The 16122-nt window shown below is 40.9% G+C and overlaps 1 protein-coding gene across 7 annotated transcripts in view; it reads left to right on the top strand.

The window, feature by feature from the left end:
* The window catches only part of SEMA5A (semaphorin 5A), a 479761-nt gene that overhangs the window by 404503 nt on the left and 59136 nt on the right, over window positions 1-16122 (top strand). For all 7 annotated transcript variants that reach the window (XM_033852756.2, XM_073802003.1, XM_019951068.3 and 4 more), the window contains 2 exons: window positions 3161-3304; window positions 13817-13964. In XM_033852756.2, coding sequence (XP_033708647.1) covers window positions 3161-3304; window positions 13817-13964 — 292 coding nt within the window. The remainder of the gene's footprint in view (window positions 1-3160; window positions 3305-13816; window positions 13965-16122) is intronic.

The following is a 16122-nucleotide window of genomic DNA, read 5'->3' as shown; positions in this document are numbered from 1 at the left end:
TTAGGGGACTTTTCTCTAGGAGCAAAACCTGTGTCCATCCTGGGTTGGTCCAGAGAACCAGTGACAGCGAGATCATCTGTGTGCGGGAATGAAACTGCAGAGGGCTCTGAGCATCTGCAGCTGGAGTGGGGGAGGGGAGCAGGAAGCTGGGCAGAGCTGGGCTGCAGGCCGCACAAAGACCTCAGCTGGTCGCACAGGAAGCTCCAGAGCTGGCAGCTCTTTGATGCTGTTAGATCCTCTCACCTGAGAGTCGTAACCACCAACACCCTCAGCATCTGGAGAAAGGCAGACCACAGCGTCCACTACTGCGCACTATCTCCCAGTAGCTGGGAGATAGAAGCCAAGTCCTTAATCACACAGCTCTGCTCCGAACGTCCCAGCTCAGCTAACATCTGCCGGAGAATGGTTCAAACAGTGTGATCCGTGGAGTAGGTTCCCTGTCTCCTTTGTATATTGTTTTGTTGTTGTTTGTTTGATTTTTCTTTTACAACTGTACTCAATTTGGTCCTCCCTTCCCCGCATCACCTATAGCACTGTGACCACAGCAATATTTCATACTTTAAAACAAGCACCAGGACACCTGAAACTAACACAACATTGGAAGTAAATTACACTTCAATAAAAAACATAAAAAAATTTAAAAAGCCAGCACCAGGAAAGCTTCTTGGATCAGTCTCCGAACTCTTCCACCTCACTTCATGTAGGATATTTTTATTAAGTGTTATCTTCTCTCCAGGAGCCTATATAGAATGCAGAGACCTCTGGGCGAGTTGTCTGTGACGTCACTAACACTGAAAAGCACGTTGGGTGACCACACCATACGGGAACCCAGGGCGTGAGGGCTCTGCCTGCCCAAGGGGAGAAGGTCCGTCAGATAAGGAAAGGCAAGCCACAAGGGCGGATTTTGCCCTCTGCTCACCTTTTCCATAGGCCAGCTCAGATCACTGCACAAAGTTGAAAGGAGCCCATCAGGGCTACAGAGATGACATTATTTGTGTTATTACAGAAAACTACAACATATCAACCTTGCATTACGTGCTGCATTATTTCTAGAAAGCTAAGTTGGTTTCCACGGATGCCTGGCAGAAACTTTATAAAAGCCATAGAACTGTTATTGTTGGAAGATTATAGTCAATGAGTAATATTCTTTTTTATATTGTTTCATGGAAAACAAGGACGATCACAGGCCTCACTGTGACTTGTTTATCGATACCTCCTCGGCTCTGGTTCTAGCTGTGGAGTGTCATTCACTAAGCAGAGCCGTGATACAATCAGTGGTTATTTCAAGACTAAAATTCAAATAAACGAACCTGCTTTAGTGATGTTTTAAATGCATAAGTGGATTGTTTTGGACTGACTTAATCACAAAAATGATCCATCTGCTGATATATGCTTACTTCTTTGGTTGCCTGCTACTACATCTGCCGCTAAGCAGCGTTTCTAAGTTGTGCAAACCCAGCTCCATAGAATAGTCACACTCAGGGACAATATATTCATTTATTCCCTCAGGTATTATACTCCTATTATTTACAAACACTTCCACTTACCTACCTCCCTGTATACAGCAGGTTCCATAGATTGTAAGTAGACTATATCATCAGATGTCACGTTTGTTAAAAGGTTTAGGAAATTAAGAATTTCCAAACAATTTTGGAAGCAGTGTTTCCTGCATTATCTAACCATTTTTTTCATACATAAAGAAACTTTGAAAGTAAAACTGTCATTTTATTCATGTTGAAATTGCTATTTTTGCATGTAATTCAATGAATTACTTGGATATTTTTTAAAATTGTGTAGGTAATGACGTATAAGGTACTAATTACTTTTAGAAGCAAATTGGGAAGTCTGTCTTATTTTGTGTTATTTTGGTTAAATTATCACAAAGCAGCTTTGTTATTGTATTGTACATCGAGGTATCACTTTATATTTTATTGAGATTATTTTTAAGTTTCAGAAAATAAAGTAGGGAAATATGAAATACACTAAATATTTTCTCAGAGGAACTTTCATTTGAAATTGTGTTAGAAGTTACATATGTAATTTGTTGTTTGTACCTTGAGCTGTGGACCGCCATGCTTTTAAAGGAACATATAAAGTAAAATAAGAATTCATGTGAGTTGACTTTTTTCAGTGGAACTATCAATCCTATAGATGAGGGTAACAGCTATTTAGAAACACATATGCAATTAGAGAAATAAAAAAAATTCTACATGCCGCAAACCATGTATGTGGGAGTTTGGACTCTGGATTTAACAGATATTTTAATACTTAAAAAATTTTTTTTATTCCTATAGCTTGTTTTTAAACAGCAGGGACAAACTGCTAAGGGAGATATTTAAATTATGAATATTCTACATGCAGCCATGTTAAGGAAAAAATACAATATCAAACAAAAATTTTCTCTAGCTGCTAGGAGCAGTTTATTTTGTAAACCACTTTTATAAAAGTGGTTCATTTTCTTTTATTTTACATTTTTAATATATCTACCTTATTTTATATGTATAACAACATAAATAAAGATATATGCAATTTGCACTTCCTATTTATATACTACGTCTTTGTCAAATTGCAAGAAAATAGCCAAGAATCTGAATTTAAAATACCCATTCTTCATTTTTAATAAAGCTTGTTTTAAAACTTCGCACATTACGGTGCTCTTTATCAATGTGAATGCCATCGAGAAAGTCACTGATTTTCACTGATGTTAACAGGTTTTTAAAATAAACATTTAGATGAGTATTTTGTTCAAATGTGCAGTTTTCATAGATGATAACTGACATGGTACAAGTCAACTAAATTCATAAACTCTCAGGTTTCAGGGATTCATCTCTAACTGCTTTTCGGTGAAATAACGTTATTTTTCATTAGTTTATAGTTTAATGTTTTCATAACTAAACTTTCTTAATTGTTCCTAATATTGCTAAAACCTGACTCTCAGATTTTCTATTTTGATTCTAAAATCAGATACGTGGGGAAGAAAACCTCACAGTGATTGAGGTTCCTGGATAGGACCTTTATTCCCATGGCTCTTTGCGGGCTTTTCCTTCACAGCCCACAGTCAGTGGTCTGTGTCGGGAACGTGTGAATTTGGGCGCGGGTGCAGACAGAGGTTGGGCTCCGAGCCAGTTGGACCCAATGACCCCGTGGCTTCCTCCCCCAGGAGTGGAGGCTGGACCCCCTGGACCTTGTGGTCTCCCTGCAGCACCACCTGCGGGATCGGCTTCCAGGTGCGCCAGAGGTCCTGCAGCAACCCTACTCCGCGACACGGGGGCCGGGTGTGTGTGGGACAGAACCGCGAGGAAAGGTATGTACCCTCTCTGCTCCCGGCATCGCCATTCTCGCGCTTACTGTCATCCCAGTGTGGTCGGTTCCCCTGCAGCTTCAGTTTTGGATACGGCTCGGCTTATCTGTGGCATCCCTTTCTGTTGAGCTGAATGACCCTCCTCTTTTCCTGGCATTCTTTAATTTTGACCAAAGCTTGGGGTTGACAGCACCATTGGGCCGCCGCGGAGCCTGCACAGTTCATTCAGCTGAGCAGTTTCCAAGGGACTGGAGATGCAAGGACAGTGGGCATCTCTGTGCTGGGCTCCCCAGAGACTAAGCCTATGGGTCTGCTGGAGAATGATTGTTCTTGTTAGAATTCAACTAGAATTGAATTCAAGTCTCAAACCTCCAATCCTGAATAGGGCCTGAGCTGGTCCTGGGTCCAGATGGTATTGCTCGGATGAGGTAAGTTTTCCATCACAACTAAATTAAGCACTGGCATGTAGGTGAGAACATAGTCAGTATTTTGGTTATATTTACAACTATGCACTTGTCTATTAACAGGTACCCTCAGTGAAGCTGCAGGACAACCCAGAAGGGGGGATCCTTTTCCACGTGTATTTTAAGCTTTCCACACATCATAGGGACGTTTGAGTTCAGTCTCGCATTTAACAGTTTGTTGCTTTCTATAGACTCAGACATTTGGTTTTGGCCTCATAAAATCTACAGTTGTCATAATTGACTCTTTCTTGCATATTTAAAGTACATTCTCGTTTATGGGAGAAAATCCAAGTAGGTGAATTTCACATCACTTTCAGGATTCTTACTCCCCATATCACATAAACTTATCCTATTGATCCATGAGAAACAAGCTGGCTTTCAGTACTTTTTAATTAGAATGTAGTAAGGCTTATAGCCAGTGAAATGGGTTCAGTGGGAGTCTCCGGAAAATACTGTATGCAGTTATTTGCTATGTGATTAATATTTATATAGACAAAACCACAGGCTTAGTGTATAGGTAACTCTTTACTAAATACTTATCACAACCTGAAATTAACTGGAATCATTTTTTTTTTCTTTCTTCACTGTGTTCCTAAATCACCAATTAAGACTTTGTTCTTTTGACTCAGAGAGAAAAATGAAGGATGACTTTTACAAAGCAGGGTGGGTCGCTTTTGTAGTAGTCCCCAGTGACAGACTTGCATAAGCTTGTCATTTCCAATCTGACCCCAGTTGATAAGTGGGAAAGCCGATTATGGGGAAGTTGTCTCCCTGCTATTTCCCAGGGTTATAAGATTTAAATTGGTTGGAAGTTGTAAAATGCTATACGTTGTCACGTAATAGAGCCCATTCAGGCAAAGTCGCCTTCATCTGTGCGAAGCCACTCCTAAGATCACGGCACCTCCACAACCTCACACCTGTTATCACCTTTCCCAGGCTGAGCACGCAGGAAGGAAGAAGCTGGTTAATTCTGTGGTTAACATAGGTGTATGTTCCGTATCCATTTACGAGTGCTCATAAAGCTTCATTTTCAGAAAGAGATCAGGATGGCTAATGTGTTTGGGGAACTTACACTTAAAATATTCTTATTTTACAGAAGAAACACTCATTTGGGCTAGATGAATATTTGCTTAAGAAGGGAACATTGGGACTTAAGTAAGAGATGCCTGGATGATAAGAACAAGGCCTGTGGCCCAGGGAAGTCTCCCTTTGGAACTGCCTTTCTAGGGAGGATTCAAGAAAATAATGAAAACTAGAAAAGACAAACACACGATATCAGTTTCTTGGTCTTCACAAACAAACGGTTCTTAGGTTTCTTTGCCATGTTATGCAGGAAGTCTCTCTACCTAAGTAATATAAAGAAATACCATTCTGATTCTGAAAAAAGGGAAATTTGAGAACTAAACTCGAGATTAAAGGAGAGCCTTGTCTCCCTGAGAAGGTACAAAAGACGATGGACTAGACATACACAATCATTAATAAAATCACATTGTGTTTATTTGAACACCGTCAACCATAAAGAACTCCTGAGTGGCCACAAATGAATAAATTGGCTCTCCTGGGAAAGTCCCGAAGTTAAGGTTAGGACTACAGTCAGTGACTTTTGATTTGGGATAAAATCTCCAATATATGAAAAATTCAATGAGAGCTTTATTGCAACAGAGATCTCAGAAATAGCTACATCATTTTTTCTACATAATGGATAAAGAAAATATGTAACTTATATTCTAGCTGTACTTTAAAAGGCATGGACATTTTGTTTTTCTGTTCTGAAACTTCCTGGAAAGTGATTTTCTTGAGTAGCAGAAACTGAATAGAAGCACTGACTCCTAAAAAGGCTACCAGCAAGGATGAAGCAATGGACCTCTGTGTATAAATATTATCAAAATGCAAATGTCATTGTCTGTATTTGTCTCCTGCTGCGTGACACAAACTTAATGGCTTAAAGCAACACACATTTTTTAACTCAAGTCTCAGTGGACCAGGAGTTCCTACATGACTCATCTGGGCTCTCTGCTTAGCCAGAGCTGTGGTCTCATCTGAGGCTCAGCTGAGGAAGGATTTACTCCCAAGATCATGTGGTTGTTATCAGCATTCAGTGCCTTGTGGGCTGTCAGTCTGGGATCTGGGCATCTCACTAGTTGTCAGCCTGAGACGGTCCTCAGTTTCTTGCCAAGTGAGCCTTCCCAATATGGTCATTTGCTTCCTCAAATCCAGCAAGGAAGAGAATCTCCTTGCAAAATGGACATCACTCTCCTATGTAATGTCATCACAAAGGCGACAAACCACCACCATTCCATATTCTATTGGCTACAAGAAAGTTACAGACCCAGTCCTCAATCAAGAGGGGGACATGACACAGGATACGAACATCAGAAGGGCAGGGATCATTGGGCTCACCATATAGTTTATCTGCCAGCGTCGATTCTGTGTCCCTGACGTGTACAAAATGCATTTCTCCCCTCCCAAGTTTCCACAAAATGTTATACCATTCAATCATTTCCCCAAAGTCTAGAACCTTATTTAAGTCAGACCCATATGTGAATGAGCCTTCCTGGGTGTAGTTCATCTCAGTCTGTCCATCTTTAAAATGAGAGACACGTTGTCTGCCACCAACACACCCAGTGAACCCATGGTGGGACAGGCAAAGGGTTACAGCTACAGAGAGTTCTGTTGAAAAAGGGGGGAAATGGAAAGTACAAAGAAATTTCCCTTGAAATTCTGAAATCTATTCAGACAAGTGTATGGAGTTGCTTGATTAAGTTTCAAGGCTTGGCCATGATTCTCCACAATTCTTAGCTCTGTGTTCTGGGCTCTCACTTCTGTTTCCTGAATCATCCTTCCTTTCTCATGAAAGGTAGCATGTGCTTCCAGCTGGGCAGTTTAATCAGCCTGCTTCCTGCCAGTACAAGTCTGCGTTTCCAACAGCCTCATTTCATCTGTACTTTCTCCATACATTTCAGTCTAAGCTGGCGATCTTTTTGCTGAAATAAACTCTATAAGTCTTCTGTGAATTTCCTTGGGGTTTACTCTACTGAAGAGATCTACACCCATAGATCTTTTTGAGATAGCCCTTCTCTACCTGGGGTTCCTGCTGAGATGGCTGAGGGACAACACCCTCCAGCTTGCCTGTGACTGAAAAGATCTGCGACTCTTTCTCTTGACCTTTTGAAAGGACTCCTTGTATGACTGAACACTACTCTGATCTTTTGATGTTTCTGAGGTTTTAACAAAAGGTTGTACAGTCACATCCTCAGCTTTTTACTCTATGTCCACCTTTCCTGACAGTGCTCAGAATCTGCTTCTTCGTTTTAGCATCTTTTGCCATCAGGAGAGGCCAAGAATTTCCAAAACCATCCAGACCTGTTTCTTTCCATTTAATATTGCTTCCCTCAATTATTTTTCCTTCCACATTTTACTATAAGCAGCAAGAAGAAACCAGGTGGCACCTTCAACACTTTGCTTGGAAATTTCCTTAGCTATATAACCCAAGTCACTCTTATGTATTCTGCTTTCCATATAACTGCGGTAACAAATTTGGGAGCTCTCTTCGTTGTATGACAAGGGTCTCCCTTCTTCTAGCTTCTAATAATATGATCCTATCTTCTTTTAGTTTCTTTATTGAGCTAAAGATATATATATATATATATATATATATATATATATATATATAAAACACATAAAATTTGCCATTTTTAACTGTTCAGTTCAGTAGCATAATTACATTTACAGTATTGTGCAACCATAACACTATTTCCAAAACTTTTACATCACCCCAAACAGGAACTCTGAAACCAAAAAGCAATAACTCCCTATTATTTCTTCCTTCCAACCCCTGATAACCTTTAATCTATAAATTTACCTATTTAGGAGATTTCATATAAGTAGAATCATACAATATTTTTATGACTGGCTTATTTCACTTAGCATATTGTTTTCAAAGTTCGTTCATGTTGTAGCATGTATCAGAACTTCATTGCTTTTTAAGGCTGAATAATATTCTCCCGCATGGCTGCCTCATATTGTGTTTACCCAGTTACCTATCAGTTGACATTTGGGTTATTTCCACCTTTTGGCTACTGTGAATGATGCTGCCATGAACACTGGCATGCAAGTATCTGTTCAAGTCCTTGTTTCAGTTCTTTTGTGTATATATGTAGGAGTGTGTGTGTATATATATGTATAGAATTGCTAGGTCCTATATTAATTCCATGTTTAGCTTTTAGAGCAACTGCACAATTGTTTTCTACATTGGCTTCATCACTTACATCCCTACCAGCTATGTACAAGTGTTCCAATTTCTCTACATCCTTGCCAACACCTGTTATTTTTCATTTTGTGATTATAGCCATTCTAGCAAGTATAGTGTCTCATTGTTGTTTTGATTTACATTTCCCTAAGATGAATGATGTTGAGCATCTTCTCATGTGCTTATTGGCCATCTGTATACCTTTTGTAAAAATGTATAGGCCTTTGCCCAGTTTCTAATTGGGTTTGCTTTGTTGTTGTTGAGCTTTACTTCTTTATTTTATCTCCTTCTAAACCTTCACTGGCAGCATCCTCAAAGTCTACATGTATACCGACAGTCTGTTCAAGGTGATTTGGGTTTTCTCTACCATGCTTTTCAAAATTCTGCTTGTTTCTACTCATTCTCTAGTCCTGAAGCCTCTTTCATATTTTTAGATATTTCTTACAGTAGCACTACATGCCTAGGTGCCAAGATCTGTCTTAGTTGTCATTCATAATAATATTACTTCACACTTAGCTGCCTAAAACACCACATGCTTTATTGGCTCACAGTTTCTGTGGTTTCGTAGTCTGGACAGAGCTTACCTGGGTCCTTTGCTTCAGGATCTCACAAGGGTGCACCAAGGTGTAGACTGTGGCCATGGTCACATCTGAGGCTCAGTAGGAGAGGGGAGGGGACTGCTTCCTAAATCCCGTGGTTGTCAGCCACATTCAGTTCCTTCCGTGTCGTTGGACTGAAGCTGTTATCCAGAAGCTGCCCACAATTCCTTGCCACCTGGGCCTTTCGCATCCGGCTGCTTACTACTTCAGAGCCAGCAAGGGAGAGAATTTCTTGAAAGAAGGACATTACACTGTTATGTAACATATTCATGGGAGTGACAGCCTGTCATCTTTGCCATATTCTATTGGTTAGAAGCAAGTTCCAGATCCCACCCACACTGAGTGGGAGGGGTTTACACAGGATGTGAATTCCAGGAAGCAAGGCTTATGAAGACCATGCTAGAGTCTTTCCACTGCATTACCAAAGTTAAGAGACCCAGGAACCAAGGAGGTTTATTATATGATTTTTCTTCGTCTTCATGGGCAAGTTTACTTAATCCTGTGATGAACCAAAGTGATGCTCTTTGCAAGTCATTATCATCACTCTATCCTACTGGTTCCCTTAGCTTTCCCTTGGGGTAAAAAATAATATTATGGAGGACTCAATACATGTACGGTTTCTCTGGTGCCACAAAAGATTCCATTATCCCAGTGTGGCCCAGCCAAGGAACAATCACTTAAAGCAAACCAAGAAGAAAATAGTTCTAACAGTGCTCTGATTGGTTCAGGCTAACAGAGGTTTCAGTGAGAAACCAACGTGGATTGAACCACAGCAGAACACAATTTGTAGCATGAAGAAATAGGACAAGGAACATGATACGGTATTGAAAGTCTAGTCTATACAGGATTGTGAAAGACAATGCTCTTCACAGAGACTAGGTTTGTGGAAAAATGGATAATTTATGGAGAAATATTGCTGGGCTATTAATTCATTTTTAAATGCAAAATGAGAATGAGTAGTCATGGGTAAAATTAAAATCTTAATTTTTAATGCATCATGAAATGTATCTGTGACTGTCCGTGCTTTAAGAAGCTAGAGGTCCAGGAGAGCAAATAAAATTTCAAAACTGTTTAACTTATCATTTGGTAAAAGCCAGCTGTGTGTTAAGGACTAGAGAATGAGGAACCAGTGGCTGGTCTACTGTGTAGCTATTTTATCCCTAAATTAATAAAAATCCTTGTACACCCAGAGTCACCAAGGTAACTAAGTTTAGACGCCCATTGTTGTTTGTGACACTAGAGGCCCAATCAGGAGTTTAACAAGAGGTACGTCTCTCAGTGGCACGTGTTTGTTGGGTGAAGGAGTTAGGGGGGCAGAGGGACAGTACTCCCTTGAAATTGCAGAGAATCCAGAGTTAGGAGCTTGTAAGGGCTTAGCCTCTGAGCAGACTCTCCCAGGTTGAATTCGTGAGTGAAATCCAGACATAAAGGGACAAACTGGCAATTTCTAGTTCCCTCTGACCTCCCTTGCAGAGGGCGACAGTCACATATCCTGGTGTGCCTTTTGTCATGGGACTACTATAGAAAGAGAAAGAGAAGGGGGAAAGCACATTGTTGACCACCTAAAAATGAGGCCAAGTAAATCATTTATAACACTCGTTGAAATTTCTATGCTACACGCAGTTATCAAATTATCCAGCTGTGGACTTTCAGCTGTAATAATATGCTGAGTGTGTTCAAGGCAGGGCCTGCTGTAGGCAGAGATGAGAAAGGATTTATGCATTATGATTTATTTTGCTGTGGGGAAGTGGGAGCTCAGTTGCTGTGCCTTTTATTAAAAGTCGAGGGTTTTATAAGTATTTTTGGTAAGATTTTCCTTTGCCCTCCCTACTCTTATTGTTGGTTTGTTTTTGTTTCTGCAAGCTGAAATTCATGTCAAGGAGTCAAGGACTCCTTTTTAAATATGGGCAAAATCACCTTGGAAACAGGAGGTGGCCTTCTATCCACAATGAAAGAAGCTACACATGGATATTTTGAATTAAATGCTGAAAGTTCTGACGTTCTGAGCTTTCTTGACTTACTTCTTCCAAACGCGTTCTTAAAACAAATGGCGGTTGCCTCACAGAACAATCCTTGCACCAACATGTATGCTAATAATCACTAAGGAGTCAGGATGCTTTGCTTTACTTATGGTAACTACACATCTGCACAGGCTTCCTGAGGTCAGATGCTTTTCATCTATCGCGTCCTCAGTGTTGTTTTGGCTCTTCTATCTAGAGGTCACACTCTCTTAATTAGGAGCCTCCTTCCCCTTCCTTCCCACATGTGAAACTGTCCAGAGTCCTGAGCTCCCAGACTCAGGGCCCCAGAGGACTATCTGTCTTAAACAATCAAGCACACAAGGAAGAGTGATAAGTGTTCAGTTGCACTGGCTACTCTTTCATGTGGAGATTTAGAGACCTAACCATTTCCTGATTGGTTCTTGACTCTCTGAAGGCTCCTTCCGCTGTGAGATATCAACCCTCTCTCCCTAGAAGCATGCCTCCTCCTTACATTTGAGAGGCTGACTTTGGACTCTGCTGTTTACTTATTTGCTTTTCTGTAGTCCACACGGCTGCCATCTTTTCCCATTCTACCAGACGCCGTGGATGTGATGTCCCGTCCCTTCCCTTGCCATCACCACCCTCTTTGTTCACCTTGGGCTATCTCTCCCTCAGGTGGCTGGCATCTATGCCCTCCTGGCCAGCATCTGCTCCAGAAACTCGTCCTGCACGTGACCCCTCACCTGAGCCTTTGGAGGCTCAGACCCTCACTCAGGCATGGAGAGCTCCTCTCACCTCAGGGGCTCCAGCGCCAGCAGGATGAGGAGACACCAACTCCTGTAGTCCAGCCTTCACTCTAACTCTGACGGTGCTATTTTGTCTCTGGAGCTTGGTGGGATTTCCTTGCTTCCTTGCAAATAAAGTTCAAATTCTTCCACCCTATTTGTGTAAAGATAGATCATTCCACTCCTTTTGCCTTTTCTATTCACTTCTCCTCAATCACCTTTTTTTCTTTTGCGGTACGCGGGCCTCTCACTGTTGTGGCCTCTCCCATTGCGGAGCACAGGCTCTGGACACGCAGGCTCAGCGGCCATGGCTCACGGGCCCAGCCGCTCCGCGGCATGTGGGATCCTCCCGGACCGGGGCATGAACCCGTGTCCCCTGCATCGGCAGGCAGACTCCCAACCACTGCGCCACCAGGGAAGCCCCTCAATCCCCTTTTCACTTCACTCTTCCCACTCCTACCTTCTGTTCTTTTCCAGGATGCCCACTGATGCTCACTGTGCTTCATCCTGTTGACTCCCTTCAGCTTGGCCTGGCTTCTTGCTTTTCATGGCTCTACCTGTTACGGAATCCATCACATTCTTCATTAAATGTCCCTGGTTTGATGGGAAGACGGTTGAATCGTATCAACATTTGCTGTCAAGAAACTACATTCCCCGAATTACCTCTCTTACATTCTGGAAATCAGCTGTTTACCTCTATTTTTTGCTCATTAAGATAGTGTTTTCTGACTATGGAGAATAGTATGGAGTGTCCTTAAAAAAATAAGAAAAGAATTGCTATATGATCCAGCAATCCCACTCTGGGGCATATATCCAGGAAAAAAACCTCTAATTCAAAAAGATACATGCACCCCACTTCATAGCAGCACTATTTACAATAGCCAAGGCATGAAAGCAGCCTAAGTGTCCATGGACAGATGAATGGATAAAGAAGATGTTGTATACATATACAATGGAATACTACACAGCCATAAAAAACAATGAAATAATGCAATTTCTAGCAACATGGATGGGCCTAGAGATTATCATACTACGTGAAGTAAGTCAGAAAGGAAGACAAATACCATATGATATCACTTACATGCCGAATCTAAAATATGATACAAATGAACTTATTTACAAAACAGAAACAGTCTCACAGACATAGAAAACAAACTTGGGTTACCAAAGGGGAAAGGGAGGAGAGAGAAATTAGGAGTTTGGGATTAACATATACACAGTACTACATATAAAATAGGTTAAAAAAAAAAAAAAGGACCTACTGTATAGCACAGGGAACTATATTCAATATCTTATAATAAACAATAATGGAAAAGAATATGAAAAAATATATATATAATGTATATCATATATATATATAAACTGAATCACTTTGCTATACATCCGAAATTAACACCACATTGTAAATTAAGTCTACTTCAATAAGGAAATAAAGATAGTGTGTTCTATCCTGCACATCTTGGACTTGGGTCTGTTTCCCTGTATGCATCTCAGGTTGGACACACCTGTGATAGGGAAGTACTCTTTGTGTTTCTGAGCACTTAGCGAGACACAATTGCCAAATGTGTCTCATTAAGTGTGGCAACATTCAGAATAACATCTTCCCTATGAGCTGTAAACCTGTGCCTTGCCAGATTGTTTCCTTCTTATTTTTTGTTTGTTTTCCTCCCTTCGCTTTATTTCACTTGTAGTATTAAAGATGAGGAGAAATTTGATCCTTGTAAGGCTAAGGAAAGCCATGTATATTTGGCTAAAAATTGGCAGTATGACTGTACATGTAGAAGTATAGTCAATCACTAAAAATTAGGACTAATTGTCAATAGTAATTCAACTCTTTTTGGGTAACAGGTGGTCATCTAAATTAAGGTAGCTGGACATCATTCTGAGAGTCTACAAATAAATTTAAAAATACAATAACTTGGCAGTATGTGACTTGAAGCTTCATGCTAAAATTAGACTAACTTTTCTTTGACTTATATTAGTAGGATTACGGGCCTTATTTGATTCGAGGATGAGAAATGAATTCCAAATACAATTTGCTGCCTTTATATTCATAACCTACTTTATCTTTCAGTGTTTATGTTTAGAAGATACATGCCCTACTTAGGTATTTTCTATGTGTTCTCATTTTTTGAGTGTCTGTTTGAAGGGTTTTTTGTTTGTTTCTCCTCTAATTGGCTGCACAGGAAGATCCATCCTGCATTGTGAGTCTAACATTTTTTCATTGTCTCCTCCGCATCCCACTGTCTGTGCACACACAGCATGGCCAGCGCCACATCCGCCTCCTTCCCTGGGTGACCACCCGGAACACGAAACGCCCCTCACGCGGAGCATGCCCATGGGTTCAACATTCCGTGCAGGGCCAGAGAGTGGAAAGCCTGTGGCCTCACGTTCCACTAAACCCTTGCTTTTTTCCTCTTGGTTTCCTCATTACAGATACTGCAATGAGCATCTGCTGTGCCCCCCACACATGTTCTGGACAGGCTGGGGTCCCTGGGAACGGTGCACAGCACAGTGTGGAGGCGGCATTCAAGCTCGCCGCAGAACCTGCGAGAATGGTCCTGACTGTGCGGGCTGTAGTGTGGTGAGTAGCCCTCCTCATCCCCAGCCCACAGTCTAGAGCTGGGAGTCCAGAGTCAGCACACACGAGATGCTCTGGAAACACAAGGTGTCCTACAAACTCTGAATGCTCTGCAAACACAAGATATTCTGCAAACACAAGATCCTCAGCAGACACTAGATATACTGCAAACATTAAATGCTCCATAGACATGACACATCGAGGCACTAGATGCTGTGAATCACGTAAGTCTTTCTGGTTAATGAGAATGTCTGGAGGAGATACTGGAAATTCAGAGTATCCTGAAGGCTGATTGGAATAAATATTCTCATGTGGGATATACTGCCCCAGGAGTTTTCCAGTTCTCATTTCTGAGCTAGTACAGAAACTTCAGTCTGCTTAACTCTGGGCACTATATTTGGTTTGGGAAATGGAATAAGGTCATCATATCAGGCCTGCGCTAAGTTATAAAATGTGGACAAACCTGAGACACTGAGGATTGAGAACCTTTATGGGGCCATTGTCAGAGCACATTTGGTGCCAATTCTGAGGGAATAAAAGACAAACGATGGTTTTGTTTTTCTTCTGCCTTAACGGGTCCTATTTCCCTTAACACTTTAGACTCTCAAATAAAATTCCACTTGTCAAGGGCCTGTTGTTGCTCGTCCTGTGTCATCTGTCAGAATGATTGAGCACCAAAGGCTGCTGGGCTTTCACTTTATTTGTCTGCCCCTGGTGCTGGCACTGCAGAGTGGCTGCAAAGACAGTGCAGGTGCTTTGGTGGAGAGGTTCAGCCTGAGAAGGTCTGGCTTGGCGCCCTTCCTCACTGGTCTTCCAGTTGGTCTTTGCAGCAATTTTGTAACCTTGGCTCCTGAGGCTTAGGATGTTTCTGTGTTGTTGTTTTTGTGAGATGCAAAGACCACACACTCCAGATAGCCTTGGGAAATTTGGAGAGAAGAAGAGGATTATTAGGTGCTTTGCCAGATATTACGTCCAACCCAAGGAGATTTCTGTTATTGGGATTTGCAATTAGATTTCTTCCCCTTCGCACTGGCAAAGTTTGCAGTAACTTTAATCGAATCTATCACTGATTATAGAGGCACTTTCTTCCAGGTCACCCTGAACTAGCTTTCAACCAAGGAAAATCTTAGTATCCAGTTTAGGATGATGTAGTTATTGATATTTCAGATGCTAAGATTTTTAATTATTTATGAAAATGTGGCAGGTGAATCTGTGAACAGTCACATGTTCTAGGAAAACAGTTCAAATGTGGTAGATTTATTCTTTGCTGAAATATATCAGTCCTGTTCCCGGTGGCTCGACATTTAACACTGGGATCTCCACTCCCATATCAAGGTTTGTCTCCTCTGCTGGGAAACCACAGGGATGGATGACCTGAGTTGATCTTGCACTTTAGTCTCTAAAACTTTGCAATACGAAGAACTCAGAAAACATTTCAGGTCTTTCATTTTCTTATTGCAAACTGACTTCAATTATTACATTTAAAAACAGTTTAATGAAAGAAAAATTATATTAAGGAAAGAGTAGGCTATCTCCTACGTAGTCACTGGAGTATGTGTGTGTGTGTGTGTGTGATACATATGATTATAAATGTAAAAACTGAATGTCTTTCCAAAATGTTCATGTATTTTGGCTTTATTTGTGTCTAAATTTACAGAATTACGGTTTATGAAAAAATATAACATCAGTTTTCAAATCCAGAGTAATATCATGAATGTTTCTAAGAAGCCTAATATAAGTTTTTAGGTATTTTAGTTTCGTTTTCTTTTTCTTCCCCACCATAGTTAATCTACTGGCCATGTAATTCCAGGAAGGTGTTATTATGGTACACTGGAGCAATCTATTCTTTTACGATAGAAGCGCAGCATTGATTTTTTTCCTGCATGGCTTTTTTTTTCTATTTATTCCAGTTTCTGTCTCTTCTAAGGCAGGAATGCCAAATGAGGGACATAAGCAGAATGAAGGAGGGGCTTGGTTTCTTTGCTTAGAAAATGTTTCCTATCAGTTCAATTTGTAAGATTTTTTTAAAAAAACTAGTAGCTATTTAGGTAAAGTAATATGTTGATCATATTCTGGTTGCAGTTTAGAAATCTTTGGCCATGAAGTATGTTTGTTTTTGATGTTTTGTCTTCTACCAAGATAGTGGCACACAACAGTGTAA

The sequence above is a fragment of the Tursiops truncatus genome, chromosome 3, assembly GCF_011762595.2.
Source record: "Tursiops truncatus isolate mTurTru1 chromosome 3, mTurTru1.mat.Y, whole genome shotgun sequence".
NCBI classification, from domain to species: domain Eukaryota; kingdom Metazoa; phylum Chordata; class Mammalia; order Artiodactyla; family Delphinidae; genus Tursiops; species Tursiops truncatus.
This window is presented reverse-complemented; position numbering and strand designations above follow the sequence as displayed.